General features: G+C 38.0%; 1 protein-coding gene across 3 annotated transcripts in view; it reads right to left on the bottom strand.

Moving 5' to 3' along the window:
* The window catches only part of cemip (cell migration inducing hyaluronan binding protein), a 224571-nt gene that overhangs the window by 168000 nt on the left and 42020 nt on the right, over positions 1–14551 (bottom strand). For all 3 annotated transcript variants that reach the window (XM_023332631.1, XM_023332632.1, XM_023332633.1), the window contains exon 7: positions 7270–7340. In XM_023332631.1, coding sequence (XP_023188399.1) covers positions 7270–7340 — 71 coding nt within the window. The remainder of the gene's footprint in view (positions 1–7269; positions 7341–14551) is intronic.

The following is a 14551-nucleotide window of genomic DNA, read 5'->3' as shown; positions in this document are numbered from 1 at the left end:
AGACCATAACAAATTGGGGGCTTGTCCGGGATTTATGTTATAGTTTTCGGCGACTTTTTTATTTTTGTTGGTTAGTAAGTATTGTTTGTCAATGTAACTGGGAAGCTAGTGTGGGAATCTTAAGTTTAGTTTTGGGGAAATGGTTTTTCTTTTTCTCCTCTTTCTCTGGTTTGGGGTAAGTTGTTTGCTTTCATTTCATCTGATGAGTCCTGTGGTAAGTGTTGATTGTTGACTGGTTTGTGCAATTAAGTATGGCTGATCTGAACTGATTCCCCTTTAGGCTTCAGTGTGTCTCCCCTTTGGGATTCATGTACTCAAAAACAGTAGTGTGAGATCATATGGTTGGAGCAGTTGTCTTGAGGGCTGTCAAGAAAATCCGAGCTCATCCCACTTCCCCATGCTGGAGATTTTAGTTTAACAGTAATAATAAATAAAGTTATCTTTAAAATGAATCACTCAAGTGACATCTAGGCCCAACAGTAGACTTAAGTGTCAATAAAATAAATCTGGTTGTGTGTGTTGTTTTTGTCTCATGCAAACTTTGCTTTAATTCTACTTTTTTCTATCTAATCATAAGAAATCATAGTCAGTCAGAGAGAGTCATTAAACAGGAAAAGCAGGTTTCCTGGAAAAAGAGGAAGTAAGTTCCAGCCTGCAGATTTATAAAAATAGCTGAGACTATTCCTTATTTTAAAGCATGAAAGTTTTAAAGAATGAAATCTAAAACATTTTGAGTAATTTGATAAGATTCAAAGTAAAATACTTATATTAATATTGGTTTACTTGTAATAATACTTACAGTTACATTTGTGGGAACACTTACAAGAAAAACAAGTAACTGTAACTTTGGCATCAAATAATTAGAAATCATGGATTATTCTTGGTTTCTTTTCAGAAAAACATCTGTAATAACTCACATTAGGATTATAATAAGTATAATTAATAAGTTATGGTTATAAAATCATAAATGAATGATAAATCAGAGAAGCTGAAGAAAATAAATGTGATATAAGTTATGGTTATAAAATTATAAATGAATGCTAAATCAGAGAAGCTAAAGAAAATAAATGTGATATAAATGTGATTTTGACATTGAACTTGAAATGGTGTAAAAGGTGTAACTGCAATTAAACATCACTGATATGTTGGAGGTAGATGGTAGGTGAAAGGTGAAAGGAAGGGAAAAAGGGGAACTAACAGGAGAGCAGAGATGATCAACGCCTTATTTAGAGAAAAGGTGAAAGGCAACAGACATAGGAGGTTGAGCAACCCTGAGACATTAGCACAGACATCAGGAAATGTCTGTAAGAGAGTGATGGATATGAGATCATCTGTCTAAGCAGATAGCCAATGAAAACGCACCAAAAGGTGGATAAACCCTATAAAAGGTGGGTGCAAAAGAGGAACCGTTCGTTGGATCCTCCGGGCAGCTTCGAGCCAAGATCGAGATGGACAAAGAACTCTGCAGCTGAAGAAGAGCCGGGGCCACAGAGCTGAAGACTGTCCTGCTCATGGAGACCAACCCGTCAGCCCCGCAACCTGTGGCTTCGAATCGCACTTCTCTCATCGGCTGGGTTCAGACCCCAAAGACAAAGATGAAGACAAAGACAAAGGCAAAGACAAAGAAGAAGAACTGGTGCCTTTTTTCCTGCCAGCACCAAGTCCTGTGTGACCTCACCATCCATGCGGAGAAGAAGCTCATCAGACCTACAGAGATTCCTGCCTTCGCCGATCAACATCTTCCTCCTGCGGCAACACCTTCTTCATCATCAAGGGGTTCGAAACGCCAAACTCCGTCCGTCTCTCTCAAAGGTTCCCTTTTTTAGTTCTCAGTATCAGCAGTAGGGAAAGATAGACTAGATGATTGATTTTACTTATTTGATTATTTCTGCTACTGAATTAAGCTGTACTGACCCTTGCAAAACTGCCTTACTAATAAAATATTTAGCATAAAGAAAATCTAAAAGATGTTGTGGACATTCAGTTAATGAGTCACCTTAAAGTTCTTTGATGGTTGTAAAATAGCTATGATGTTTGATTCTGAAGAGGAAGAAGTGGAAAATGTTTTTAGGTTGCTGGTAGCCCATATGTAAAACAACATCCTTGGGACTCGCCCGAGTTACTAAAACCTACCTGGTTCAATAACAAATGCAAGTTGTAAAATAGAGAACGAGCGACCGTTAACAGGTGTGCTCTGTGAAACTAGTTGGCTGTAGGCTGCTCAGTCTGGCTAATTCACAGGGGGAAGAAGGTTGGGACACCTGGATGTAGGCCGTCAGATAACCAGGCGAATCGTTTCTCGAAACCAGCTTAAACAGAGTTTACTTCAGTTCTGGACAGGATAAATCCCAGCAGATTTAGGAAACTCAATTAACCCGTTAGAAGGAGAGCTGGTAGCACATCTCCCCTCTCAGAAGAGGAAGTACGAGAGTGAGAGAGTAGAGACAGAAAGGAGGGGGGGGTGTTGCGCAACAACAGGGCACAGCCATAGTGTTGGGGGGGTTGCCAGTTTTCTGGTCGCTTTTTCCACTCTACTGGTATTTAGTGCATAAGTACCCACCGTCCCTGATTTCTGAAGACTAGGGTTGAGCTAATTAGTTTCTGATAGGCAGTTAGAGGGGAGGTTCAGGTTGGTTGTTTTGTGTTGCACAGATTTTCAGCAATTTACTTTAAATTTTGAAACACTGTTTTGTGAGTAAGAATTTAGTCATGTCTGTTGAAGACTTTCATAAATCTCCAAAAGTAGAATTTCTGGAGCAGTGTTCTAGAGAACAATTAGTAAAAATTGCAGAGCACTATAAAATAAGTGTTGGTGACAAACAGTTGAAAGAAAATGTTAAAGCAATTTTAAGGGAAAACTTAATTGAAATGGGTGTTTTGTCTTTGCCTTCAAGACCTGAAGATTTGGATTCTCAGGTTGTAAAGCCCAAACTTTTGGATTTTGAACAACAAAAAGAGATGTTAAGATTAAGAATGCAACTGGAGAAGGAAAATGAGCTGGCCTTGGAGAAATTACATCAGCAAGCAGATTTAGAAAAGGTTCTTGCTTTGGAAAAGATGAGACAGGAAACTGAATTAGCAAAAATAAAGGTAGAAAGTGAGAAATTAAATCTGATGAGAGAAGGAAAATTGTCTGTGGAATCTTGTGTTATGGACTCAAAATGTAAAGCATCTGATAGTGACTTGCGTTTGGTGCCAAAGTTTAGTGAAGAGGATGTTGAAACTTTTTTCACTTTGTTTGAAAGGGTAGCAGGGATAAGAGACTGCTCCGAATCAGACTGAATAGTTTTGCTTCAGTGTGTTTTGGTTGGTTGTGCTCAAGAAGCTTTCTCCATGTTGAGCATAAATGATGGCCAGGATTACGCCAAGGTTAAAGCTGCAATATTGAAAGCATATGAACTAGTCCCTGAAGCATACAGACAGAAGTTTAGAAACTGGAAAAAAATGACAAAACTTATGTAGAGTTTGCAAGGGATTTGGAGATTCATTTTAATCGATGGTGCACCTCCTCTAAGGTTAAAACACTTGGTAACCTCTGTAATTTAATGGTTCTGGAACAATTTAAGAACTCTGTTTCTGAACGCATTGCAGTGTACATTAATGAACAGAAGGTAAAAACTGTATCAGAAGCTGCAGTGTTGGCTGATGATTTTGTTTTGACACATAGAGATACTGGTGGAGAGCACACAGTTTGGATGAGTGCTCCAAACTGGTGTTCAACACGTTCTGGTTCTTTTTCAGACCACAGTAACCGTGATCTGGACAAAATTTGTAATTATTGTCACAGAAAAGGTCATTGGAAGAAAGACTGTGCTTTGCTGAAATCCAGAAATAAAAATGGAACTCGGGTTAAACCAGCAGCACTTGCTGCATCAGTTTCTTTAAATGTTCCTGACAAAATGATTGAAGTGCCATTTGCCGGAAAACCTGATTGGAGTTCTTATAAACCATTTCTTATGGAAGGACAAGTTTCTTTAGTTGGGAGTGAAGTCAGGGTTCAAGTTACCATTTTAAGAGATACTGGTGCATATGATTCATTCATTCTGTCATCAGTTTTGTCTTTTTCAGATGAGTCTGACACTGGATTATCTATACCTGTGTTGGGTATGGGCATGTCTGTGTTTTGCGTTCCAGTACATAAGCTCATGCTTTATTCAGAATTGTTTGACGAAGAAGTGAGGATGGGTGTTCGACCTGCGCTGCCTGTGGTTGGTGTCACGGTTATACTGGGGAACAATATAGCTGGAAGGAAAGTCTGGCCTGATCAACCAGAGTCTCCAGTGGTTGTTTCAGTACCTTTGATCAGCAGTGGTCCTGACGAAAATGAAAAATCACACCCTGAAGTTTTTCAAGCATGTGCTGTGACACGGGCAATGAAAGCATCCAGTGATGTACATCAGGATGAAGACTTTGGAGAAAATAAACAGATGCCCTCTCTTTTGTTGTCTAATATTCCTTTGTCTATTCCACAGAATGATCTGTGGCAGGAGCAAAGATCTGACCCTACAATACAGCATTTGTTTCAGTCTGCATTACCTGGCGAAGAGATGCAGAGTCGTGCTCATGGATACTTTGTTGAAAACAAGGTATTGTTAAGGAAGTGGATGCCATGTGGTGACAATGCTATTGGGGAGCCAGTTTATCAGGTTGTGGTGCCTATGAAATGGCGTGACTTGGTTTTGCAGGTATCCCATGATGAGTCCGGATACACCGGAGTTAGGAAAACCTACGATCGCATTTTGAGAAATTTTTTTTGGTTCAGTTGTTGAGTTTGCTAACATGCAACCTTTTATGTGGTCTTTGGTTATTTGAAGTTCTTAGTTGTGATTTGTTAGCTTTTTATATTTTGGTTAGATCAGTCTGTTTCTGTTCTTTGTTTCAGAACTTTCTTAGTTACTCTAGTTATATTATGTTCCTTTTTATTGGTTAAATGTGTCTGAATCAAATGTAAATACAGGAAGGAGCTGCTTTGTTTTCAGCTGTAGAATGTTTTCTACATTCTCTTTATAGAAAAAACAAAGAGAATGTGATCATATAATTAGATTTTTTTTTCTGTAGTATTTCATTAAAATTTACCTGGGATGTATACCGCATGAGAAGACATCATGAATGTTGCATAATGCTTCATGTATTACAGAAAAGACACACCACCATTGATTATTAGTTTGTTTACTCCTTTTTTGGCTTGCTGGTAACACCAGACATCAAAACCCTCCAAAGGACAGGCAGGAACAGACACCAGCCACTGGAAGGCAGTGTGACAGGGAGGAAAGATGCCCTGTTACTGCCTGCCAGTGTCAGGGAAGTGGCAGACTGAGCAGGTGGAGGGGGTGAGATGATCCAGGAGAGTAGGTAGGCCAGACCCAACTTGACAAACAAACAGACACTCACTGACACACCCCTTCTTACTCTCATAAGCACACACACAGACACTCACACTCAAAGTTGAGACACACAACAATGGATGCCGTACATACACTCACCCTCCCTATACACACACTATATTCCCAGGTCCAGGTAACGATAGCCAACGGGTGCAACTAGCTCCGGGACTCAAGAGGTGGTCCCCTTCAGTCCAGCTTGGAGACAAGTAGACAGCCCAAGGTCCTGTTTTAGCAGAACAACCAATCAGGCCAGATAACGGCCGGGCACCACCTGAACAACACTTGTCCCATTTGGAGATGAGGCCAAAAAAACCCAGCAAAACAAAGCCGCAACAGGACAAAACAGTCCCAAACCCAACACTATAAACTTCCCATCTCCAACATCAATTTAGCTCAATAGAGCTCATAGATTCTAAACTCACACCCCTGAACACAGACGTTCTGAATCTCCACCAAAAGGGGCACAATGCTGCAAGAAAGCTCCAAACCTGAAAAGCCAATGATGACCCACCTTCATAGAAGGTCAACAGCCCTCACCATGCCCCAGTTGGTGAAGGCATGGTGAGCAAACAACATCACTGCCACTGCAACCATCCCAGGGAGAACCACCATCAAGCCTAGTTACACTGTCAGCGACCCTACATCCAAAAAGGGATGTAACCCCCCCCCCAGCACACACACTGCAACCCCTAGTCCCCAAAACCATATGTTCGTATGTATGTAGGGGCACAGTAAAAACCACCAACCCCAGGTGAAGCAGCACCACAAAGGAACACCACAATCTACCACACAGTGGAGGGCAAGGTGCAGCAAGAAGTGCCCAATGCAAAAGCCATGTACAAAGTTCACACTATGAAAAAACATCCCCACAAGCTCAACAAAGCCATCCTACGAAAGCTCACAACTGTACAAAGAAGACCCACAAAACCCAGAAAGCTGGGTGACATGCTTGTCATGGTATGGTATGCTTGTCACCCAGAAAGCAGCTGGAAGGGGTCCTGTGAAAAAACCTATACCAAAGCCCATATAAGGCAAAAAGCTCAAAGAACCAAAATCAAAACCCACCAAGAAGCTGAGTGTACTCCATACAGAACAAACAACTTGGCCCAGCCATTCTACACAAACCACACAGACTATCTGACAATGTCTCAAAACAAAACTGCATATGGAAACTAGTTTAAATGGAGTGAAACACTATTTCCTTCTGTATATCATGGTCTTTAGGTGTCTCATTAAAATGTTTTGTAAATTTAGATTATCTTAAAAGCTGCAGTAACATTTATAAAAAAAAAAAAATAAAAAATAAAAAAAATTTTTTTTTTTACATTTTTGTTGGAACTGTCAGTGTTTCATGATAGTATGGTATAAAAAATTAACTCCTCCACTTCCTCCCAATACTAATATTGTCATCCGTAGAAATACACTGATCCTGCTCAAAAACAACCTACCAGAGCTCTGAGGATGGTCTCATCGTTGTCAATCATGTACGAGCTCTATGTGCAAATGGCGGAAAAACAATTTACCTTTACAGAAGAACTAGCCTAGCCTGAGCAATCATGACAAGCTCTACAGTTGGGAAGACTATGTAGCATAGCAGAGAGCAAGGGGGAGGAATGCGCAACATGTACACACACATGATTGACAGTGCTAAAAACCTCCTCCTGGCTCTGATAGTGTGTTTCTGAGCAAGTGTTGTATTTCTGCACTGGGAAAAAGCAGAGGAGGTTGCCATATTATTATTACAACATAGCTGTAGTTTTAACAAATGTAAAAACAGTTGCTTACTGACCTTGCTTTATGGCTGTAAAAAAGATTTTTTACTCAATTTCTTTCACTTTGATCATTAGCTAAAGAAATGAGGCACACATTTTAAATTGATTCCTACCTTTATAGACTGTGTGATCCTCCACAGCAGAAGAAGGGTGACCTTTTTTGACAATAAAGGTCCAAGGATCTCTGTAAAAAACATAAAGAAAAAACAAATAAGCCAAAACACAAGAAATTACAATAAATATCCAAGTAAAATGCACTTAATGCACATAAAAACATGTGGGTAGAGGTCAACAAAAGTGTATACACATGCATGTTTATGGAGAGGTATGGGGAACATTTTCTGCCTTTTAGTTGAGAAGAGACTGCACATGCACAGACAAGGTCATTGACAAGGATGATGGTGTGACAGAATTTTTCTTAAACCGAGTTAAAATGAAAATTGTGCATACTTTTCAATGAAGTTTATCCTTGTGGTTTCACCAAGTTATAGCATCTGTTTCTCTCCATCAGTCCACTAAAGTTCAGTGGGAATCACAGAAAACTCCATGATAAAGGCTCACAAAACAGAAGCTCACAACAAGGGATAGAAGTTGAAACCTTCTAAAATATATTCATTTCCTGCTAGATAAGTCAGACAAGCATATGAAAGATTTTGTCTACACCTTTCAAGGCCTGTTGACAGTCAAGGCTGGAGGGTGGAGTTATAGAGCCTGATGTAAAGTAAACAATTGAATTTCACAGAGCCAGCAGCATGGATGTCATGCATGTTGGGTCTGTTTGATTTCTATACCTTTACTTAGTTCTGCATGAGGAGCAGGGTTTCCCCCAGAAAACTTGCTAAGCCCGGTGGTCGGGGCGAAAACGTGGTCCACTGGCGGTCCACCGTGTTTTTGTATTAAAAGATATCAAGTAGACAGGAACTGTAAAATTATTACTGGGTAATTATATGTTACGGGAAAACATTGCCAGTGAAATCCTATTTAAACCCAAAACAAATTGAAAAAACACAATTAAAATGAATATCAATTATTTGCACTTCTATTTAATCCAAATTAAGTCAGTGGTTCCATCATGCCCCCAGGCCTTCAGGGGCCCCATAAATGCTAATATTTTAACACAGATCACAGATACTGTATATAAATGTAGCGTTTATTTATTGAGCTTATCAATGCTGCTAACTTTGATTTAATGGCTTCAGCATACATAAATTTAAATATTTGGTAACACTTTATTTGACAGGGTGTGAAAAGACTGTCATAACACTGTCATAAACATGACATAACACCTGTCATGAACATGAGAAAGTCTTCATGAACATTTATGACTGTTGTCATAAAGTGTCATTCGGTAAATCTTGACACTTTTAATACAAAGTTGACATTATTCAAAATTGTCTTCATTATAACAACTTGACATTAACCAAGAATCATCATATGTCATAAATATGTCATAATAGTAGTCATAATGTCATTAAGTGTTATTACACTGTCAAACAAAACAGTAACAAAACAGTAATTGACATTTCCCCTACCTGAAAAAAATGAAACAAGTAGGACCAATAATAAAGATTTCATTAAGTTTTATTACACTGTAAATTGATTTAATAACAAAGTCATTAATAATCCCTTTTACATCAAGTAGAACAAGTAGCAACAGTTATGAAGATGTAATTAAGTGTTATTACAGTGTCAAATACTATATTAACAGTCATTAATATTATCTCTTACCTCAAGTAAAGTGAAACTAGTAGCAACAACCATAAAGATGTCATTCAGTGTTATTAGTGTCAAATGATATGCTAACAAAGTCATTGATATTAAGTCTTACCTCAGGTGAAGTGTGACACACTGAACTACTTATAACTACCATCATACTTGTAGAACAAACCCTTTGTACATTGGAATAAAACTTGTTCTTCAAACAGAAGGTTTAACTTCTGGTCAGTATATTGTAACTCTGAAACACTGATTGAAAAACTAAAACAGAATTACTTATTCTTTAACTTAAGAAAATAGGTTCTTTCAACAGTCAGCCATCTACTTCGTTATAGCCTTCCTGTAATGCTCTGAAAACAGGGAGATCTTCTTGTTGTCTTCATTTCCTGGAAGCAGTTCTTTGAAGGTGTCCAGAATGCTCAGAAATTATAGCTGTTCTTGCAGTAATTGTGGTCAATGTTAATCATGGTGAAAGCCTTTTCATGAATTCTAACTTGGTGAATCTCTTCTGGACAATCTCATAGTGGGTGATGATTCAATTCATTGTGGTCACCTAAAAAAGAACAAAAACAAATAAACAAAAAACAATGTGATTTTAATTCAGCATTTATTTAAATACCATTCCAAAAATGTCCCTTGCTGTCAGAATGGTAGACTGGCAGACAAATGTTGAGTTAACATGAATGGTTGTTATAAAGTGCAATACAATTATTTCTTAATACAAGTAGCATAATGACTAGAGCTGAACAAAATTATTCTGATCAAATATTTGTTTGGCAGAAGTTCATACAGACTGCCACTGTTGTTATTCAGAATGCATCATTTAATGTATAATTTTAGGTACATGAGTGGATCTTTTCACTTAATGAGCATTCAGAATTGTTTCCAACCAGATACTCTGGCTTATGGATGTTTGCAAGACGTTTATTAATAAATAAATAGATTAAACACCAGTTTTACATTTGACAACAATTAGTTGTCTAAAACGTAACTTATTAACTCAGTTGGTGGATGTTGATTTCTGTTTCCCCTTCCCTTTCCCCACCTGTCCCCTCCCACCCACCTGGAGAAAGTAGTAACACAAAAATGACTTACCTAATTTTCTTGGGGAATATTTCATCTGCTTCTTTCTCTTTGGTCAAACAATGACTCCTTTCTCTGGTGCCTGGTCCTCATTATCATCCTCCACACCAGTGGTCCCCAAACTACGGCCCGCAGGCCAGATGCGGCCCGCCTCTACATTTGGTCCGGCCCCCTGAACAATACCAGAGTATTTTCATATATGTGCATTTTTATTTGATAACTTGGACTTTTGCAATAAAATAAATGTTCCTTAGTAATGAACTGTATTTATTATTAACTACTAGTTAGTAACTATTTTATACATGCATATAATTGACCCTAACCCTTTTTTTATGTGGAGAACCCAGTGTTATTTGGTTATTATTTATTTCATAAATAGTGTTATTTCCTGACTTTTGTTCTCTGAAGAATCCAGAAAAGGTTATTTGATTGTGCTTTCTGAAAAACAATACATTTTTATGTTTAGCACTCTTACAATCGTCACGCTTTTCTGTTACAAACTGACCCCGGCCCCCCATCAGAGAAGGGACAAGTTATGTGGCCCTCACAGGAGAAAGTTTGGGGACCCCTGCTCCACACCATAGCATGTCTTCATTAGCCACATTTGCCCCCCACCATGTCTCCTTAGGCTAAAATTGTTCTTCATGTGGACAAAGTCGGCAAAGCAAAGAACACAAGCACCATGTTACATCAGCCAACTTGCTAAATAATGCACATAAATGATAACTTTGACTAACATATTAGCTTTTAATTTGCTAGATTAAATTTGGAGAGAAAAAATCTATTTGCCTGCCTCTAAAATATGTTTAAGATTAAGCGTTAACCTTACAGTTATGGAGTTTAATAACTTTAGCTGACATTAGCTTACAGAAAGGTAGGATTGGATTGAATTGTCCATAGTTAACATTATAAAGAAAGAGAACATAGTCAATGTTATTTTCTCAAAGAAAATGTGAAGTTAATAAGACACATACCTCATATACTGTATATTAGGTGACAAACTTCAGCTTCTTTGTAAACAGGAGGTCTGGCTGTTATAATGTTATAACTTGTGTTAGGTTGGCCCCACAAGATGGAAGATTTCTTCTTCACCAACACACTGCACTCCTGTTCGTGCACTGCTGCCTCTCACTGGTGGAGATAGTTTATTGCACTACTTAAAAAAGCCTTAAAGAATGTTTCAAATGCAAAGTTCATAAGTGCTTTGTAGACATCTTGTTGTAAAACTTTAGGATCAATTAAATTAAGAAATTTAAGACTAAACAAAATGGCAGAACAATATAATATTACCACATAAAGCATCATAATTTTTAAATTTAATCGGTAATACTTTTATATCAAATTTATGTCAGATCATGATTTCTTGGTTACTGTCAAGTTGTCATAACAAAGACAATTTTGTCTAGGTTAATGACAAGTTGTTATAAAAAATACATTTTGAATAATGTCAACGTTGTATTAAAAGTGTCAAGATTTACCGAATGACACTTTATGACAACAGTCATGAATATTCATGTAGACTTTTTCATGTTCATGACAGATGTTATGTCATGTTTATGACAATGTCATGACAGTCTTATTCACACCCCATCTAATAAATGTTACCAAGTATTTTTAATCTAGTCTCCCTCTCCCAGATTTCACTAAATCTAACACAGAAGCTGTAAGAGGTGCTGATGTTTTTAGCAGCAAGAGGGGCCCCTAAGTCAAATTTTGTTCAAGGCCCCATATAGCTTTGAATCGGCCCTGCATGATGCGCTAAATCCGCTGCACTGCGCAGAGATGCGCAACAAGCAGGAGATTTAATTAAATGCTGCTAATGTGGCTTTAGTAGCTCTTCCATTGTGTGTTTTTTGAGTTTTTAAATACACAGAAACTGTTGTGGTTGCCCAACACTAAAGGAACAAGTTTTTCTAATCTTCTCGCCACCGCGCTCATCAACTCTGGCTGACTAAGTAGACAAAGCATTTGATACGGTTTGATGCATCTAGTGACCAGAAAAATAGTACTAAACATAATAATAAAATAATATAAAGCCAGCGAGATGCATGATTACTAGGAGAGCATGGAAGCTCCTCACCTGAACTGGCATGATGAATAGTTAGTGCTGGTTCGTTAACCACTAACGCACTGGCCAACCGGGACAATACATAAACTTTACAGGGAAATGGAAACCCTAAGCAGCGTTTTGAGATGTAAACGCTGCATATAATTCTGTATTCACAAAGAGAAATCATTCTCACCTCTCCCTCAACGTGCAGCTCTGAAAGCATGACTACAAGTTATTCCTGCGGTTCACATTGAACTGCACAACCAGAGCTAACGCAGCGGGGTTCAAACTTTTATCTTGATGTAGAGTTCATACAGGTCCATACAGGTCATCCTGTGTCCAGTTTGAGTGAAAGGAGGTGCTCGTGATCTGTGCTGAGATCAAGCAGCGGCAGCGTGGGCTTCAATGCACAGAGGCGCCAGCTGTGTGATTGGTCCGCTATCCCGGCTTTAAATGCATAAACTATAAACTTTTGGAAATAAATTTGCTCACCCAGTGAAATGATCAGATCAACACATGCTTGCAATATGACATTAACTTAAAAAAAAAGAAAAGTATTTATTTTCTTATGCATTAATTTTTCTAACAACAACAAAAACAAAAAAAACTGCTTGGCCAGGGTTAGGGTTAGGGCCAGGCCAGGCCAGTTGCTAAACTGGCCTGGCGCAGTTTAGCAACTGCGCCAGGCCAAGCATGGCGGGCTGCCAGGCTTATAATACACTGGGGGAAACCCTGGTGGAGTTGATAGAGTTCCTTAGAAAGAATGGAATGCAGAAGTCATGTGGGTCATGGAGCTTCAGTTCGAAACAGCAGTTCCAGCACTCAACATTACTCATTCTCAGTACTCATTAGTGTTTCTCCGGTAAGTTGATGAAAATATAATATTTTCTTGCTATTGTGAAGTGTCAGCTGACTGTGCTGTACCATAATTTATCAATAGTGATATTTTATGTCGCCAGTTTTTGTTAATGAAGCATTAACAAAGCTGCAGTTAAAATACAGCTAGCAAGAAAACTCTTGCTAGCTGTATTTTAACTGCAGCTTCTTCAAGCTGACAGCTTTAAAGGTTTTTTGGGGGGGTTTCAATCTGTCTAATTCAGCGTTTTGCAATATTCATTGCAGCTTAACTGTTGAAAGTGATAATTTTCTCATGTTTATGGTAATTCCGGTTACTGAACTGTCTCAACTAGGAAATATTTTCTCTTTTTTTCTGCAAAATCGATGTGGGTAATTTAGTTTAAGCTATTTCCTTCATCTGAGACGGCTGCATAAATGGGGACATTATCATTAAGGATAAAGTGATTGTAAAGATGAGTAATTTTGAAAATATATTTTCCAGGTAAACCACACAAGAATGATTTCAGTGAATTAAAGCATGATGCAAACAAAGCATTACAAAGGTAAGATCATCTCTGTCCTACAAAAGCACTGAATCAAAAATGATTGAACACCATACATTTAACACCTAAACCTTTATAAAAATTTTATTTGCTTTGTATCATTGATATTATTAACGTCCAGGACCTCTGCCAGAAAACTGTTGCCATCCTCCTGACACTGTAGCTGTCTGAGTTGACTGTCAGAAGAAACTGCCCAAGTGAGATTTTCCTATGTAAGCTGCTCTCAATGTTTTTGAGGATGATTTTGCTTCCTGACAATATAAAAACATACAGGTGCTGTTGCTCCTGTATGACCAGCCAAAGTCACATCTCCAAAAAGCTTCCCTGTTCCTAGATAAGACTTAATCCAGAGTTAGTACACATTCTCTATTCACCTCTGTCAGACTGTTATCTTTAGTCTGAGCATGTGGAGAACCTCTCCTGACACACTTTGGTGCAGTTGATATCTGTTTTGAAAGTGGTTTATAAATAAAATTGACATTGATATTGACCTGGTTCCAGCTTAATGTGCTGCTGTCTTCTTTGCTGCATTCTGCTGTCTGGGAGCAGAATACTCATGGACTTGAAGAACCATATAGCTTGTTGACCTCATAGAAAAACTGCACTGTATGACCTTTTTCAATGTGCATTTGCCCCATCTAATGTTAAACCTATTTGTACAACTGCATTATTTTTCTTGTCTCAAGTTCTCCTCCTTGTGAAATTTTGCATATAATAACAGTATAAATGAAAATAAAGTACTTTATTAAAGCTTCCCATTTTACATACTTTATCATTTGTTTGATAACATATACATTTATTTTGTCATCTAATATTTTTAAAGCAAAATAGTTTCATTTAAGCATTTTAATCAATAAAGTACAGTTTTATAACAGTTGTCTGGCTACAAGTACAAATAACTCTGGTGTAGACCCCAAATACTCACTTCTTATTAGGAAAACATAGATTAATTCTTCTGGAACAGAAAATAAGAATTTGTTCCAGGTCTTCAGCCAAAACATCTACAGCTGTACATTTCCCTCAGTTATTTAAAACCTCTTTAATCTGACTAATGTAATTTAACTCTGCATTAAACTATTTTTCCATCTTTAATATCTGGATTTTTTTAGAATATTTAAATTTCTTTGTAGATCTGAAGGTAAGCTG

Source organism: Xiphophorus maculatus, chromosome 4, assembly GCF_002775205.1.
Source record: "Xiphophorus maculatus strain JP 163 A chromosome 4, X_maculatus-5.0-male, whole genome shotgun sequence".
NCBI classification, from domain to species: domain Eukaryota; kingdom Metazoa; phylum Chordata; class Actinopteri; order Cyprinodontiformes; family Poeciliidae; genus Xiphophorus; species Xiphophorus maculatus.
The sequence above is the reverse complement of the archived record's forward strand: the minus strand, read 5'-3'. Positions and strand labels throughout refer to the sequence as shown.